Source organism: Cupressus sempervirens, chromosome 8 (genome assembly GCF_028749045.1).
Source record: "Cupressus sempervirens isolate cs-2001-9-10 chromosome 8, ASM2874904v1, whole genome shotgun sequence".
In the NCBI taxonomy this organism is placed as follows: domain Eukaryota; kingdom Viridiplantae; phylum Streptophyta; class Pinopsida; order Cupressales; family Cupressaceae; genus Cupressus; species Cupressus sempervirens.
The window spans coordinates 166,915,970-166,934,840 of NC_143125.1; the positions used below are offsets into that span (position 1 = coordinate 166,915,970).

At 35.4% G+C, this 18,871-nt stretch overlaps 3 protein-coding genes across 3 annotated transcripts in view; 1 reads left to right on the forward strand and 2 right to left on the reverse strand.

Moving 5' to 3' along the window:
* Positions 1-18,871, forward strand: part of PRXIIF (peroxiredoxin IIF) — a 48,385-nt gene that overhangs the window by 17,382 nt on the left and 12,132 nt on the right. The gene's annotated exons all lie outside the window — the stretch shown is intronic.
* On the reverse strand, positions 14,812-16,199 carry LOC149542080 (uncharacterized). Its single transcript, XM_089797126.1, has 3 exons — positions 15,992-16,199; positions 15,694-15,881; positions 14,812-15,597 (listed from the first exon to the last, which is right to left on the reverse strand). The coding sequence occupies exons 1-3, from the start codon at positions 16,159-16,161 to the stop codon at positions 14,984-14,986; spliced, it is 972 nt and encodes a 323-aa protein (XP_089653252.1). The 5' UTR covers positions 16,162-16,199; the 3' UTR covers positions 14,812-14,983.
* Positions 16,300-17,681, reverse strand: LOC149542081 (uncharacterized). The gene is made up of 3 exons (XM_089796505.1): positions 17,305-17,681; positions 16,861-17,159; positions 16,300-16,718 (listed from the first exon to the last, which is right to left on the reverse strand). Exons 1-3 carry the CDS (start codon positions 17,679-17,681, stop codon positions 16,300-16,302), a joined length of 1,095 nt encoding a protein of 364 aa, XP_089652631.1.

Here is an 18,871-nt window from a genome sequence, read left to right on the forward strand (position 1 = left end):
TAAACAATAATATCACCATTATATTATTCAATAAATAATTAATAAGCAATTAATAATATTATTCAATAAACAATCAATAAACATTAATAATATTACCATTATATTATCTAAACAATAATGATCATAAGCAATAAACAATTATATTATTCAATTGATATACAATACTTTTGTCTTAGCCAAGGTCCATTGGAGGCTTTCACCTCAAACTTCTCTCTCACAGAGAAGGATGCATTATAATACATCTCAAGTAATCACAAATGCTAAGGTTTCCTCTCACTAAATGCTCTGATCCATTAATTCAAGCTTGTCTTCAATAATGTACAAACTTCACTTAGGCAGAAGGCTTGGAGAAAATATCGATTGCCAGATGTTCAGTGAAATGTACTTTGAATGAATAGTATTCCAACTATCCATCTACAGTTTGGGCATTCGCATAAAGACCTTTTAGTTTGCACATATCTAACTCCATTTCCTTTGATTGCTAGAATTTCTTGATCACTGAAGAATCTATCTTGACATGGTCTACTTCCTCTAAATAAATATGATCAAGATCCTCAAAAGTCCACTGAAACATATCCTCTATTTGCTCCTTCTGTTGTAGAAGCATACTTTGATTCATAGTAACTTGAGTGAATGTGCTAAACTATGGGTTTATCTCTGATAGATATGCTAGACTCTCTCTTGTTATAGAAGGATATTGATAATTCTGATCATAGAAGATATCTTGTTCCAATAGCCTCACTTTATCTAGCATGAACATCAGATGACTAATGAATCCTAGATCAAAACTTTTTTGGAGCTACTATCATAAGATTGAGTTATGCACAATATTTGGTAGCATGCCCTATGTACCAATCTTCATTTCCTACAAGAACATCCCCGGAGACAAAAGAAAAGATCAATGTAAATAGCTCTTATAGCATGTATAGAAATACCCAAAAGAGAGACTACAATGAGTAGATAAATGTAATACTCAAGGATAATAAATAAAATCCTTGATACAAGCTGCTCCAATAAGGATCTATATTCATCAAATCAGAAAATGCCTCCATGTAAGCATTTGTCAAACAATAGGAATCGAACATTGGTTATTATTCCCTCCCCCCCCCCCCCCCCAACAATGTAAAACTCCCACTTATTCCATTTTATAGAGTTTTCAACCTCTAACTCTGTTAGTCATCGATCTTTATATCTCAAGCGACTATCAGATGACTTAAAACCTCAAATACCCAATCAGTCCAAAGTAGTTGCAGATGTTTGTTCTCAGTCCAAAAAATCTATTGTCTTGTTGGACATTCTGGCATCTATTTTATTTGGAATATTAGCATGACTCCTAGTAATTAGAAGCAATGGTCTACATATGAGTGCTTTGGATTTGCCAGGCTAGAAGATGTATCCCGCTCTGCCGTTAATTCGACCCAGATTATATTGGACTACATGGTGCTCAAGTTTGGTACATAAATAATTGTCTTTTGCAATTTCACAATGATATCATTCGCAAGCTACATGATTGTGGAGCGAATAGCAACTTGGGACAACAAAATTAGGGAGAATCCATACTTGTTCAGCAACATCAGTTGATGAAGCCAAGTTAGTACAAGATAGTATAAACTAGAACACGAAATATATCAATCACGCCTTCATCTAATGTCTAGTTGTCTTGCATTATATTCTGCACCATATATAAGATTTTGCGACATTAGTGTAGTTCATAGTTCTGCAACAGCTCAAAGGGCTTTTAAGGACAAGCAGGCTATTTTGTCCATTCACTCTCTATGTCCTCTAACCGCATGCCAAACTGAGTCACCTTCATAATGTAAGAACCTCCTTCATTTCCACAAGTGAAATTCTGAACTTCATCACAAGGATACAGTAGACAACCCTTGATGTTCTACAATATCATTGGATCTGATATATGTGACACTAAATCCTTCCTTCCAGCTGAAGCTCCAATGACAATAATGGACTGTCTGTGATATTGTTATATGCATTCACAGTGACCTAGGTGGAACTGTATTGTACCAGAAAATACCTCAAGTATCAGTGTTGGACCACTACAATCTTATTATTTCTTCTCCTTTACAATATTCGTTTGCATTAATAAATTAGTTCCAACTGGATAGAGGAGGTTCCCAGTCAGATTTTAATAGTAGAACTCCCAACCACTCTTATATGTGTCAAACTATGAAATGGCGTTGTAGCAATGTAGTGTAAGGTTTGTTTGTCTCAATTTAAGTGCCAAATCCACTATTGGATTCGATCCCTGGCCCCTCGCAAATTGGAAATTCTTAATTTTTGATCAATCCAAGTTTGATCTATGCAAAGCCTAAATCTTACAGAGCTTGCCAAAATCTTACTTCCCTGTCAACCTTGTTGCGACCCTCTCAATTCTTTCATTGTATAGAGCTGCAAGCTATCTGGGCTATCCCCCCTTTTATTAATATTTATTTAAAGCCCACTTGATAGTGTTAAGTTACACCATCGTCATTTACCTTGTCACATCCTATAACATGCATTTCTGATATATTAAAAACTTCAATTTTCTGTGGATAGTTTAGGCGGGATAAATAAATCCTGCACCATATTATAAATTTAATGTAATGCTGTAACAGTAATCTTTGGCTCGAATATTATGACATAAAAACATTGACTCATATTTCTGCCATTACTTCTGTACTAATTTGGTCCAATCCAATTAACCTTCTCTCATTCCTTATTAACTTTGATACTTCCTTTATCATATGCATCCTGATAATTGAAACAAGCTAAGGCGGTTTTTAAAACATTTGACCGTTGAGTCAGCACCTTGGACAACAGTTTTGAGATTATGTGGTGTGTCTTTACACCACTAATCTTTCTTTTGTCATTTAATAAGCTTGACATGGCCTGGGGTCTCTGCAATCTTCGGACATGGTGGCATTGGGACACTCTTCACCAATTGTCATACAATACTGTAGGTATATAAGAAGTATGAGAAGCAACCGCCCATCATATTATAGCTATTTCAATGCCAAATTCCAAATCCATGTGCAGGGAAATAAGGAAACTTGCCTCTCAACATTTTAATCTTTAACACTGCAGATACCATCTTCAGGAACAAATATTTGCATACGTGTTTCTAGCAATATATTACGCCTGATATCTATGTTTCTCATCATTGGAATCATGCAGTCCCTCTCCAAATATTTCCCAAATACACATTTCGCACGCATGTCTTTGGGGGAATCCACGAAGGGAGGGCAATCAAATTCTCCTTCGAGTCTTGTATATACGTAGTCTAGATTCATGCAACTAAATTTGTAGAAGCTATCGGAAAAGTGAACTTCTATATTAAAGCCTCCAAAGTCCTTTTAGTATACCCTGCAACCGATTCAGCTTTATTAATGAAACAAATTGGTGTATGTCTCTTACTGCCCACTCCTCTGGCCACACCCTTAACAAAGAATATTCAGTAATGCCTTAGGATCGAAATCTGCTCTGATACTACGTTAAAGCATAATTGCTGCAAATGTAATAACATGCTTGTGATAGCGGTGTCTTCCAAAGGCAGTAATCTCTCTTGTATTTATATTGTGGATGAGACAAGGAGAGACATGTCCCATGCATGTCTGTGCATTAACACATACTGTTTCGTTATTTATGATTAGTAACTGTTAGACAATTGTTATATATATATATACACACACACACACACGTGTGTGTGTGTGTATACATTAATTGTCCAATGATTACTAATTAGAATCACAACAATGTATCTCATGGTTTAATCAATCCGATTGAAGTTAAAACATTAACAATAATAACACGTTCAGAAAACAAAGACGATTCTAGATCCATCTTCCAACACACCCAGCCAAAAATGCATTCCAAGACTAATCAAATCATAGCACGAAAATGATGATTGCTTCATCTTCGGGCTGCCATGGCACATGGAGTAACTGAAGAAACAAAAGGCGTGACTCTTCATGTTTTCTTGAACCGTTCAACTTCAAAAAGAAGATTTTGTATTTATCGAACTGTTCATCTATGAATGCAGACTCTTCATAGTCTTAAGTGTCCACCCACAATAAAATAAACTCGCCGGCGGCATCAGAGAATAAGAGAATAATCATTTGAATGAACACATTGCATCAGAATACATCATGAATGAAGATGGATGAAAACAATGTTACAGAGACAACCATCACAGGTATAAAAATAGCTCCTGCAGATACATACCGCCAACACTCTCTTAGCAAAGGAAATATCTTTTCAAATACTCATGTCAATCTCTCAACATGACACTCACAATGAATACGCCCGTTTGCGAGTAAAAAATATATATCATGGATTCTCTCAATGAGATAATGTCATGGATTCACTCAACATGACGTCCACCATGGCTACTCCCATGTGTGGAAAGGAACATACAAGTTTATAGAGAAATACACATTACAAGGGCAACATCTCTTCAAGGGCTTTCACTTCATATATCTCTGTCTCAGAGAAGTATGAATTTTAGCACATAATAAGAGCAACTGATGTTGAGACCCCCTCTCAGTTAGGGTAGCATTTCACACTTGAATAGAGAGCTTCACACAACTTTTGATTATCATGATAAATTATAGTTGGCTCCAATGTTTGACCAAACAAGGATCTTTGGAAGCCACTCTGCTTCGTGAGCTTGCTAATCCTTTGCAAAGGACTTGGCACTCTCCATATCTCACTCAAGCTCCCTTTGAATCTCTTACCCAATATGAAGGAAGTCATTGTAGAGTATTTGCATGCCCGAACTAGGCAATATACTGTACATGCTTTGCCCAATGCAAAGAAGGAACAGATAGGTTTCAGTCACATCTAGATACAAGCCCATTGTTTGTAAATTCTTGTCCACATTTCACACAAAATGAATATACAAAGTCTCTGATTATGAGTCCTGGCTTCCATCTGCAGAGTTGAAACAGTCATTTCAACCTCAAATGGTGCCACAGCTAGCAACTGACATCATAAATATTGAAAGTCTTCAATAGCTCCTTATTAAAAAAGAAGTGTGCTCTTTCAAAACTCCCAGTCTGCAACTTCATTTTTCACGGTAATACAAATTTCAAACTACATGCAGCGATCATGACTCCAGCCAGCCTGACCTGGAAATCATACAGTTATCCAAATCATATACAATAAAATAAAATACAACTTTTGTTTACAACATCAACAAAATAAAATGACACAACTACTCTTATGTCTGAACCTAACAATTTAATGAATAATTTTATAGTTCTCATTATATAAGTGAGACAAAATTAGAAGTTATTTATGACTACACAAACCAAATTAAATAATAAAATTATAACTAAATCTGCACACTTGGACAAAATACAGAAGAAAGACTACATTAAATGTTCATATAATATTGTATATATCATTAACTAATAAGACAAAGCCAATCTTTTAACTATTCAGCATTAAAGAGTAAATCTTTTATATTATACAATAACTCAAATAACGAGCTAATAAAACACTTTTATCAGTGAATGTTTTTGCACAGATTTTTCCAAATTGTCCTCTCAAAACTTCCATTTGAAAAGTGACCTATTTGAAACGGCTCAGAAGCCACATGCAAATCCATTCTCATATACAAATAGATCTTGTGTCAAATACCAATGCAGACCTGATTTCTTGATCCACATATTGTAAGAATATTGCCTGCAGACAAGAGAGCCATGCCCTAAACACGTAAGTTGACAGGTGGAGATGGTATTATGATTTATCTCTTCCTTGCACAGACCTCTTGTAGTGCAGCAAACTGTTTGGTTCCCTCCAGTTCACAAGAATAAGTCTATCAATTTCTTTTAATATTTATCCCCCAAGGAAAAAATACTTCTCTTTCTCCACTTTATTCACTGCAATTTCATAAAGTGTGAGATTGAAATACTTGAAATGCTCCTAATAAGCAAATAACGAACATTACTTAACCTTGACATTCCAAAATAAGATGTGCTCGATACAGGTCTTGCCGACTTAGGAAAAGCAACAAAAAAAATTTGAAATACGGTCTTAAATAAAAAATATGAATTTACATGGGAACCTTATATGCAATACGGCTCTTATAGCCTTCTCGGTCCATCACTACATTTACTGTCGAATGCTCTATGAGGAATACAAAATGTATTCTTGTCTTCTAATCTTTCACTCTGACAATTGTTTTTATGAATTAGATTCACAACAGATTGCTAGCAGATTCTCCTACGTCTCCAAACGACTCGAGCTTGGAATTTCACCAAACATGAATGGTCAGAGAGGAGGCCACAAGAGTATTATGCTAGGCTTGAATTAGTGGCGGATGATAGTCTGAACACCTCATCATTCAAACTTGAAGGCATGCTAGAATCTAGTCTTTGGCAAAATATAAGTTCTCCTTCACATTCCCCACACACTTGACCTGAATAATGCGCAGACTAATGAACGGCTTCAATAATAATAATCATCCTTTGGCAAATGTGACTGTTTCTACCCCAGCCACACCAAAAATGTTCTTTATAAAAATAGGAGTCCGAATTTTACGAAGCTCAGGAACTGAAATAAAGTCAAATCCTTCTCTGAGGGATAACGACTGAATAATCTCAGAACAAACACCAACAAAATCACTGAAGAAACACACACGATAATTGTCAAAACACCCACGGTAATCATAGAAGCTAACAATCACAATAAACATTGATACTTACATTCACGATAAATATTGAAACTAACAATCATGATAAAACACTAAATGAACATCTACAACAATTGTTTCATAAACACCTCGCCATGAATACAGAATATGAATAATACTGAATGATAATGCCTTTAGAAAACAAAGATGACTCTACATCTGTCTTCCAACGCACTTAGCCAAAAATGCATTCCAAGACTAATCAAATCATAACACCAAAACAATGAATGCTTATCTTTTGGTCGCTATGGACACAGACAACCCTCCTTCACAAAAAGACGCAATTTGTGGACAAAAATGGGTTGAATAAGCCCTCAAAAATTGTAGGGGGAACAACTTTAGATTTTCTGGAGGTAATAAAAATTCATGAATTTCTATTATTAAAAAATTTGCCAAATAACAAGAGGCCACAGTTTTTTTGGCTAAATCTTAAAAACTCCCATTGACCTGCTTTAATACCATGTTGAAGTAATTGCATTATCTTTTTCATGATTGTACAAGGTATATAGAGCAATTTACAAGACAGTATTCTAGAAAGAGCAAACCGTCTAACAAAATAAAAATAGCAGCTATGTCTTCTTATAAAAGAAGCCTACAAAAATACATTAAATGACCATTAACAGAACTAAAACTATAAAAATAACGAATTACATATAATTAAATGTTCTAATACTCTGAGGTCTAAAGAAACTCTTGATTTCTTCAGAGCAGAAGTCCTCCACACGGCAAAACACTGGACTTTATGCTTTAGAAGCAAGCAAAAGAAGAACCAGGTCTCAAAACCCTCTGCAAGCCCAATCTCAGGATAAAAGAACCCTTGTGAGATTTGCAACAACAAATAAAATTACGTTTTTTCATTAAAGAATAAATAAAAAATTTCTAGAAAAGAATTTAGGTAGATGCCTACAATGTTTTTAAATAGAAAATCTGTCTAAAAATTTAACCTGCTCTGTTACTATAAAATGACGATTGATTGAATCAGAAAAGGGATGGAAGCTCCTTAAATATAGATTACAAGCAGAGTTTCTAAAACAAAAACAAATGACTGGAAGAAAGAACTCTAAATAAGAACTAACTACGAGAAGGAGAGATCCCAACTGAATGACCATTATAGAAACATTACATAATTACTTTAATAATATTGTAATATTGTATAGAAGTGCTGATAATCCTTGTTCCCTTAGCAGAGAATAGAGACATCTTTTGTTCTAAGAATGGTGGGTACCAATTGTTTAGAGTTCTTCCAATGTGATGAGAAGTGCCATCGGTACATACTGCTCCATTTTTAATTGTCACTAGAATATACCACACATTGTTAAGAATATAACCTAGATAATCCTACAGGTCTGACAGTACAGACCGTACCTTCTCTTATGGATAATATATCCAATGATTGGCAATTAATACATATTTATGCCTCTCCTATAGGTGCCAGCAATTTCCAATAGATGCTTTTGTTTTGTGTTTGACTAAACTAATACTTAGTTTGTTAATACTAATCTGAGTCTCTTGAAATCGCCGACTTAGGAATGATTATGATTAATTATGTCCCTTGAGGGACATACCCTCTAGAAAGTATATATATTTAGGTTGTGAATGCAGTTTAGAAGACACACAAAGACACAGCAGTCTGCTCTTCTAAGTATTCTACTTCTTATGAATTATAAAACAGAGATATTCTTATTCATTCAAGATCGAATATAGAGGATTGGACCTGCATTGAAGATAAGTGATATCTTCTTCAAAGAATCTGAATATACATATTATTTAGAAGATCATTCCAAGCCATTCATAACTGAACTATAAGTCTGATTCAAGAATAAAGAATTGGCAGAACTTTACACACATGTCGGGCGTTCAATGGTCATCTCGGTGTTGTTAGCAAGATCCATATCTTACTAGTCAACACCTACATTCCAAAGTTCAAGGAGTAACTCCGGGTTGGCATTGCCACAACATAAATATGGACTGTTATGTACTAATTCATGCCTTATATTGCTTGTGCATTGAATAAATATGTACATAATCATTTTGTATGCTAGATCATCAATGCAAACAATGCACTAGGGTTCTTGCACTAAAAAGGCAATTGAATCACATCCAGATAAAGAAAGGAGAATCGATAAACTCTTATTTCCAAAGAGTTGCTGGCATTAGAGATGAATTATCAAGCACAGGAACCATCATTAATGACACCGAACTAATGCTTATGGCTATAGATGGATTGCCAAATTCATGGGAAATATTCGCACAAGGAATAAGTGCTAGAGATCAGCTTCCGGACTTTAATAGACTCAAGAATGATTGTCTTCAAGAAGAGTCTAGAAAACTAAAGAAAGGAGGGAAACCAAAAGTAGAAGATGAAGAACTTCATGTTCTTAATGCAAACTCCTATAAGGGCAAGAGGAAGCATTTCAAGAAGAAAAGGGGAAATCAAAAGAATGGAAAGCCTAAGAAAGATCTATCTAAAATAAAGTGTTTCAAATGTGAAAAATTTGGACACTATAGATCTAATTGTCCTGAAAATTCCAAACAATAGGCAAATTGTACAAATGTCTATTGTACAAATGTCATTAGAGAAGAAGATACTTATGATCCTGAGAACTGTGTTTTGTATTCCTCTCTATCAAATGAAATCTCAAATAAGGCATGGGTAATTGATAGTAGATCTTCCAGACATATAACGGGATACAAAGAAACTCTAGATTCTTTATTAGGGAAAGTTAACGGTGAAGTTACCATTGGTGATAACTCTGCACACTCAGTTTAAGGAATTGAAAGCTGTACTTTGCAACTAAAAATAAGAAATACTCTTCTTCTTAAAGGTGTACTCTATGTACCAGGGATTAAAAGAAACCTAATCTCAATTACAACACTTGAAGATGATGGACACAATGTTGCATTCGTGGATGGCAAAGTATTAACTTGGGCTAAGAACTCTTCCATCAAGAAAGCAAAGTTAATTGGTCAAAGAAAGGGATATTTGTATGAATTGAATACAGAATCTAGTCGATCCATTCAAGCCCTAGTTCACGAAGCTAAAGATTCAAACGAAATATGGCATAGAAGATTGGGGCATCTAAATTTTAAAACTTTATCAACTATGGAAAAGATGGTTATTGGATTACCCAAATTAAATAAAGATCACCCTTGTATTTGCAAGGGGTGTGCTTTGGGTAAAAGCATTAGAAGTCCCTTTTATGATAGTACTAGGAAAACAAATAATGTACTAGAATTAATTTATTCAGATTTATGTGGACCTTTGTCCATTCCTTCTCTTGGAGGATTCTGGTATTATATCTTGTTCATAGATGACTTCTCTAGGAAAACATGGATTTATTCTTAAAATGCAAGGAATCAGAAGAAATCTTACAAAGATTTAAAGAATTCAAAGCATTAACCAAAATTTTTTCAGTACATAAAATTAAAACTCTTAGAACAGATAATAGAGGAGAATATACCTCAGACTTGTTTAAAAGGTTTTGTAAAGAATCAGGGATCAAGAGGGAGTACACTGTTCCTTATAACCCATAACAAAACGGGGTAGCTGAAAGAAAGAATAGGACAATTATAGAAGCTACTAGGGCTATGATTTTTGACCAAAATCTAGAATACTATCTTTGGGCAAAAGCCTCTTGTACTGCTGTATATATTCAAAATAGAAACCCTCCCTCCTATCTTAAAGATAAAACTCCTGAAGAAGTATTTAATAAAGTAAAACCCAATATAAGTCATCTTAGAATTTTTGGATGTCTTGTATATATTCATGTTCCAAAAGAAAAGAGAACCAAGTTAGAACCCTCCTGGAGGAAAGGTATCTTTGTAGGGTATAGTGAAACTTCTTAAGCATATAGAATTTTCATACCTGGACAGAAAACTACTGAACTTAGCAGAGATGTAATCTGAGCCATAAGTTTTGATGAACCTTCTCCTTTATCGAGTTTTGAAAGAAATAGTGAATCTAGATCCCAGAGGGAGAACTTAGAAGAGATCAAAGATGAAATTCAAAATATGAACCTTGAAGAAAATTCAAAGAAAAGACCACTTTGGGCCATAAAAATAGTTGAAGCAACTCAAGACTTTGCTGCACCTTCAGGAACAGTTAGAGAAAGTAAAAGACCTAAAAGATTCTTTGGTTATACAAGAAATATGATTGATTTATCCAAAACAGAGCCAACCAATTCTTCTGATGCCATTAAACATTCAGCTTGGAAAGAAGCTATGACAGAAGAATACCACTCAATTATGAAAAATGATGTTTGGGAAATTGTTCCAAGACCTAAAGGAAAATTGTTGTTTCTTCTAAGTGGATATTTAAAATAAAGCATGCTGTTGACGGTAGTATTGGGAAATATAAAGCCAGATTTGTAGCTAGAGGATTTTCTCAGAAAGAAGGGATTGATTATGAAGAAATCTTTGCTCCTGTTGCCAGATATACCTCTGTATGAGCAATCTTAGCAATTGCCGCATCAAAGGGATGGAAGGTACATCAGATGGATGTAAAAACAATATTCCTAAATGGAAAGATTTCAGAAGAAGTCTATTTGGAGCAACCGGAAGGATTTGAAACTCATGATCCTAATGCATTTGTTTGCAGGCTCAAGAAAGCTCTCTATGGGCTTAAACAGGCTCCTAGGGCTTGGTATAAAAGGATTGATAAATATCTCACCGGCTTAGGATTCTCCAAGAATGAAACCGATCCAAACTTATATTATAAAAGAGAGAAAGATGATATGGTAATTCTGATATTGTATGTTAATGATTTATTAATCACAGGTGATGATCATCTTATAGATCAATGCAAGAAAGACATAACTAGAGAATTCAAGATGAAAGACTTTGGACTTCTCCATTACTTCCTAGGATTGGAAGTACGACAAAATTCTGATAGTATCATACTTAATCAAGGAAAGTACACATCAGATATCTTGAAGAGATTTGGAATGTGGAATTGGAAGTCTATGTCTTCTCCAATGGAGATTAATTTACATAAACTTAAAGAAGCAGCTGCAGAATCACCTCCAATAGATTCTACACTCTACAGACAGATGATTGGGTTCCTTAGGTACCTAGTAAATACAAGACCTGATATTTGCTATGCTGTTAATATCTTAAGTCAGTTTATGTGTGAACCTAAGGAGATTCACCTAGTTGCTGTTAAACACATTATGAGATACTTACAAGGCTCTTTTAATTATGGACTCAAATATGAGAAAGTTGCTTTAGATTTGCATGGATTCACTGATTCAGATTGGGGTGGAAGTGTTAAAGATAGGAAAAACACTTCAGGATGCTGTTTTAGTTTAGGATCAGCTATGATTTCATGGATATGTAGAAACTAGTCTTCAGTAGCTCAGAGCTCCACAAAAGCCGAATACATTGCAGCAGCGATGACCTCCCGAGAAGCAATATGGTTGAGGAAGTTACTTGTGGGATTATTTGGGCAAGCCATCAATCCTACCATTATTCGTTGTGATAATCAGAGTTCCATCAAGCTCTTAGTGAATCCAGTTTTCCATGACAGGTCTAAGCATATTGAAAATCCTTACCATTATGTAAGAGATATGGTAGATAGGAATTCTGTAAAATTGGAATACATATGCACTGTAGATCAGACAGCAGACATACTCACCAAACCTCTATCTAGAGTAAAGATAGAACATTTCAGGAGGAGACTTGGTATGGTTGAGTTGTAATCCATTTGTACTCTTTTGATTATCAATAAAATAATTTTATTTTTGTCAGGCTATTGACTATTATGGGCTCCACCATGTGTAATCATTATTTAAAGAGGTGACGATTTTTGAAATAATGAATACTTGTGTAAAAGGCATTATGAGAGATGACGATCTCTTAGATAATGTACTAAACAATAGATTTCACTGTAAGATCCAGATGAGTTTTAGATCATATTGTGATGTTGACATTGCTATGTTCATGGGTCACAAATTGGATAAAGGAAGAATCTTAGTATTCTCCGGGTTTATCCTGTATTCTGGGAGATCTTAAACTCAAGATCTCGTTGTGATATGGAAATACCAGTTTCTATGAGTCACAACATGTGTCTTATCACTACAAGCAGTGATTTGTCATATCATAGGTTTAGTAATATGACTTTGTATCATGTGTTCTATGATACCACATACCAAGAAGAGATAGATAGATATAGAGTATTAATTCTTGCTTAAACATCTGTATTGGTGTTGCTAGATATGATATCTCTCTGTAGGATTATTAAGTTAAGAGGGAGTGTTAAGAATATAACCTAGATAATCCTATAGGTCTGATAGTACAAACTGTACCTTCTCTTATCGATAATATATCCAATGATTGGCAATTAATACATATTTATGCCTCTCCTGCTGGCGATTTCCAATAGATGCTTTTGTTTTGTGTTTGACTAAACTAATATTAGTTTGTTAATACTAATCTGAGTCTCTTGAAATCGCTGACTTAGTAATAATTATGATTAATGCCAAATTAAGGGTTATGTCCCTTGAGGGACATACCCTCTAGAAAACATATATATTTAGGTTGTGAATGCAGTTTAGAAGACACACAAACACACAGCAGTCTGCTCTTCTAAGTATTCTACTTCCTACGAATTATAAAGCAGAGATATTCTTATTCATTCAAGATCGAATATAGAGGATTGGACCTGCATTGAAGATAAGTGATATCTTCTTCAAACAATCTGAATATACATATTATTTAGAAGATCAGCCATTCATAACTGAACTATAAGTCTGATTCAAGAATAAAGAATTGGCAGACTTTACACACATGTCGGGTGTTCAATGGTCATCCTGGTGTTGTTAGCAAGATTCATATCTTACTAGTCAACACCTACATTCCAAACTTCAAGGAGTGACTCCGGGTCAGCATTGCCACATCATAAATATGGACTGTTATGTACTAATTGACGCCTTGTATTGCTCGTGCATTGAATAAAGATGTACATCACCATTTTGTACGCTAGATCATCAATAGAGAATAACAAGGTTATAGCCAATTATATCTTTTTTCACAGATCATGTGCAAAACTAAACATGATACAAGTTTTGTGATATAGTTTATATTTGCTTGTTTTGTTTTTTTCTCTGTTTTTTCTGTTCATTTCTTTCTTTCATGACTTAGAATTTAATATCTTTGATTGGGTTATTGACCGGGATTTATACACTAGGGCCTTGGATTAGACACATTTTGTCTTAAAAAATAAAAGGGATTGCACAAGGCAGTGAAAATATGTGAGAAAAGTAGAATGGCACATGAAGGAGCTTGGGAAAAACTGATGTAGTAGATGAATGATTGATTTTTAAGGTGCCAAACAACTGTTATTAGTTTTAAAATAATCTAAATTATTTTATTTATATTTTAATTGTCTCTCTAGATTTTGTAAATATCATGTATAATAGATTCTTTCTATTATTTGTATGTTTCTCTTCAGAAATATCTCATTGTATACTCTATAAGAACAATTAGCTCTTTGTTAATATCTCATTCAATTAGTTACTATTTACCACTTGTAGTATGGTATCAGAGCCAGATTAGTCTTTTTTCAAATTTTTTAATTTCCTCATTTTATTTGCTAAAATTTCTCAAATTTATTCTGGTTTGCCTTCTTCAGAATTTTATTTTTTGAAACCCACTAGGGTTTTTGTATTGAGCTTGATGCCATCTTCTGCAACTCACCTGGTTAACAATACATTTTTTTTTGTGCCTGTTTGTTTTTGGTCTGCCTTTTTTTGCAGTTTAACCCATAACCAATTCTTTGGTTTTTTGTATTGGTACGCTGCCACATCTCATTTTCCTGAGTTGCTAGGTAGATTTTTTAGCCATTGGACAGGTTGTCTGAGATTTCTAATGGAACTTCTATGTTTGTTCGATGCATTATCTGTGTTTTTTGAATGTTTATCAACCCATAGTTGGAAAACTCGCCAAATGCAAAAACTCGCCAAGCCCCCCAAAAGTTTAATCGGGAAAAACTCGGCGATTTAAAAAAAAAACTCGGGAAAAACTCGGGAACCTAAAAAACCGCTGAAATTTAATTAAAAATACATTTATTTTGCAAAATTTAATGAGAAGATGCATCTAATAAGTTAATTAAAGACAATACAAAAGAAAGAAACAAAGTTTAGATATATATAAATGCATAATGCGTACAAAATTGCATTCTCATGCAGAATGCTCATGGTAGGAAGCAAAATAGTAAATTACTAAATAGTTTCAATCTGTCAAACTAGAAGTAAATACTAAAAGTCTAAATATATCAATACAATGTGACAATGCCAATCACATCTTCCTCTTTCCACTTGCACTAGCAGGAAAGCGAGGGGGTCTAGTCCTAGAAGAAGTGCCCCGCACTGGGATAGGGCGTGAGCTGCGTGACTGTGAACTCTGTGGCTGTGCCCCCTCGCTCGACGTCCCTACTGACTGGCTCGACGTCCTGGAAGAGGATGCATCTCCTCCTAATGGTAATGTCTGATCCTCGCCTGAATCATCATCATCCTCGTCCTCATCCTCAATGTCATCCATAGTGAACTGAAAATCAGTGTCAACCTCCCCCTCCATGGCCTGCCTCTCCAAATCAGCGATCTCATCTGGTGTAAACAATGGACTTGGCTCCTGTGCTGTCCAATCAGAATAAGGATCTATCTCATCTAGATCAAGCGGACCAGGTAGTTCTAAGAGTTGTGACTTTTTTATGCGCAACTTAAGATTATAGTGCACATAAACAAGGTCATTAAGCCGTTTTTGAGTCATTCTGTTTCTTTTCTTTGTATGGATGGACTCAAATAAGCTCCAATTGCGCTCACAATGGGATGAGCTACAAGGTTGGGATAGGACTCTGAGAGCAAATTTCCTTAAATTGGGGGTATTGCCACCCCAACTTGCCCACCAAGCATCTGCAAAACAAAATTTAAAAAGTTATAAAGCAATAAAAAACAAAATTAGAAGCACAACTTATCAATTAGCAAAAGTTTTAATGTTTGACGCTTTACCTGGTGCTTGAGTAGATCTTGCTCTCTTTGCTAGCATAGAAGAGAACAAAGGACCCCTTGATTCCACATAGATTTGTTGTTCGGTCACAATAAGGTCTCTCTCCTCTTCACTTGATATCATTCTCTCAATGCATTTAGAGAGACCTTCCATGACCTCTCCATTAGGATCTGAGTAGGAATCATCAGCCCTAAAACAAATAGAAAATGATATCAAGTCTTACTACACAACCTTAAAAAGTAAAGTAAAATAAAGACTTATTAAAATCCCAACTTCAAGGACAATCAATTATCATAATACCTGAATTTGGGATTGAGGAAGTAGCCTGCTGCATGAATAGGTTGGTGGAGCATATTGTTCCACCTCCTATCAATTATTTTCCAAATGGGGTCAAATCTGAGACTGTCCCCGTGATAGTAACTTCTAACAGCCTCTTTCGCCCTATCCATGGCCTCATAAAGACCTCCCATTGGAGATTGCTGCCCATCACATGTGCGCAAGACTAGAACCAGGGGTAGAGACATCTACATTTGAAATTTGAAAAATACAAATTAGTTAATAACATAGTAAGTTATGAATTGAAAATGAAACTTGAATAAACTAAAAGTCTAAAAATATAATGAAGTTACCTCCACAATCTCCTTAGCCTTTGCAAAAAAGCTATCATCAAAGACTATTCGTGCCACAGCTTCTCCTTCGGGCTTCTTTGAGTAAGGTGAAGCAACCCAATCAGCACACACAAACATTTGCTTCAAAGCCAATATGTGGTCAAGAATACTTTGCAACGTCAAGAAGACCGTTGCAAACCTTGTCATAGCAGGTCTCATCAAATCTTTGCCTTTAGTGGCTTTTCTCATCAAACTGAGAACCCATGGGTGATTATAGATATATTTCGTGACTCGCCTAGCATCTTCCACAACTGGACTCACCCAATCAAGTTTTCCTATGTCCTCCAAAAGAAGGTCAAGGACATGTGCTGCACAAGGTGACCAAAAAAGTGTGGGATGCCTCTCTTGGAGGATTCTACCTAAAAGATTAGCAAAAAATCAATAATCAGTAACAAACTTTCCATATTTAGTATTTACAAATTACATCAAATCTAAATTGAATAATACCATAGCATTACATTCATGATTCATATTGATTCAAATATAAAAAATTAAATCTACCTGCTGCCACATATGCTGCTGCATTATCTGTGATTATTTGCACCACATTCTCTATTCCCACCTCCATGACAACATTCTCCAACATTAAAGCCAATGTGGCTGCATTTTTCACTTTGTTGGAGGCATCGACAGATTTCCAAAACACCACATCATCTTTGCAAGCAATCAAGAAGTTAATAATGGTTCTACTTCTTCCATCTGTCCACCCATCAGATAAAATGGTGCAGCCATACTTCTTCCACTCTTTCTTTTGGTCTTCTATCAACAATCTTGCCCTACCAACCGCTTTGTCAAGCAACCTACAAAATTTAAGTGTAATATTAAATAAAGTGTAAGTGTTAGTAAAAAATTAGGAAATAAGTTATAACAATTAAGATTTAAAATATAACAATGAACTAAAGTGAATCTCAATTATTTACAATTACTAAATAGTAAAATACTAACCTTCCACTCATATCCTTGCGATTAGGCGGCTTGTACCCTTTGCTTGATATTGTCATTGCATTCACCATATTGACCCAATAGGGACTATCAGCGGCATTCATTGAGATATTGTTGAAAAACCAAAAATCAGCTGCTGCAATATCAGTTTGCTCATGCACCTCCTTAAACCATGCAGTGCCCTCTAATGATGGCTGTGCTCCAGGTGTGTTCCTGGGCACAAAATAACCACCTATCCCTGATGGGGATCTAGATGGTGATGATGAAGAAGTAGGAGATGTAGAAGAAGTGGAACCGGTAAAAGAGAAATTTTGTTTGCGGATCCGTGAGCCACGAAGAGATCCAGGTATGTTCTCAAGTGCTTCTTCTTCCTCTTGCATATCAAAAGGAGCTCCTTCAGATTCAGCTATGGCTGCCCTCATAGCTATTTTTGCCCTCTCCCTATTCAATTTTTTCTCTTCAGCAGCTGCAAGTAGGGCATGGATGAATCTTTTTTCTTCATCAGTTACCTTGAGACAAGGATTTGAGTCATGTTTCTTTATGCCTGCAAGGTGGTATTTGAGGCGGTTTATGCCTCCAGAAATAATTCTCTCACAGGGAATGCATATCACCTTCCCAATATCATTTGGATTTGGAGCTTCATAGGCATACCGCCATGCCTTATCTCTTGCATTTTTAGGTCGAGTGCCTATATATCCAGATGGGCATGGTGTTTGTGGCCACTCTTCTTGTGGGTTTGTCATTTTTTTAATGGTTGACCGTTGCCCTACACATAAATATATAGAGAAATGAATAAACAAAGTTAGAACTTAGAAGCTAGGGTTTCAAATGATTCAAACTTCAAACTTGAACCATATCCTTAGCAAACAACAAACTTCAACCATATCCTTAGAAGCTAGGGTTTCAAATGATTCAAAATGATTTTAAATGATTTGAAAACATTTACAAAAAACAACAAAAACAAAAGAACATTTGTTATAAAACTATAAAAAGTTTTCAAACTATGATAAGATGAACATACCTGGAAAGAAATTTGTCTTCTAAAATCGGTTAGAATCCTCTACAATCCACTCAAATCCGCCTTGAATCACTTGCAATCAGCCAAGAATGCCTCCAAACCTTCTTCTCTTCACTCCTCAAGGTTCTAAACAATGCAAATACAAGAAAGAATGAGAAAAAACACACTCACTGCCGCTTAAATCCTCACAGGCCGCGTTCACCAGTAAACCGCGAGTTTTTAGGAAAAACTCGCCGAGTTTTTGCCGACTACTCGCCGATTACTCGGCGAGTTTTTACCAATTTGCCGAGTTTTTAAATCGGCGAGTTAACTAGTTAAAAACTCGCCGAGCTAGGAAACTCGGCGAGTTTTAAAAACTCGCCGAGTACTCGGCGAGTTTTCCATCTATGTATCAACCCACTTTTTTTTCTCACAGGAATTGTCGAGGCATTTTTTTCCATAATTCTTATGGTCGCTCTTGCTTCTGGTTGTTTCTGAGGTTGTCTCTGCTGCAAAAACGACTGTTGTTTTTCTGTCACAGTTTGTCTGAAGTTGTTTAATTAAGGCTTGCAT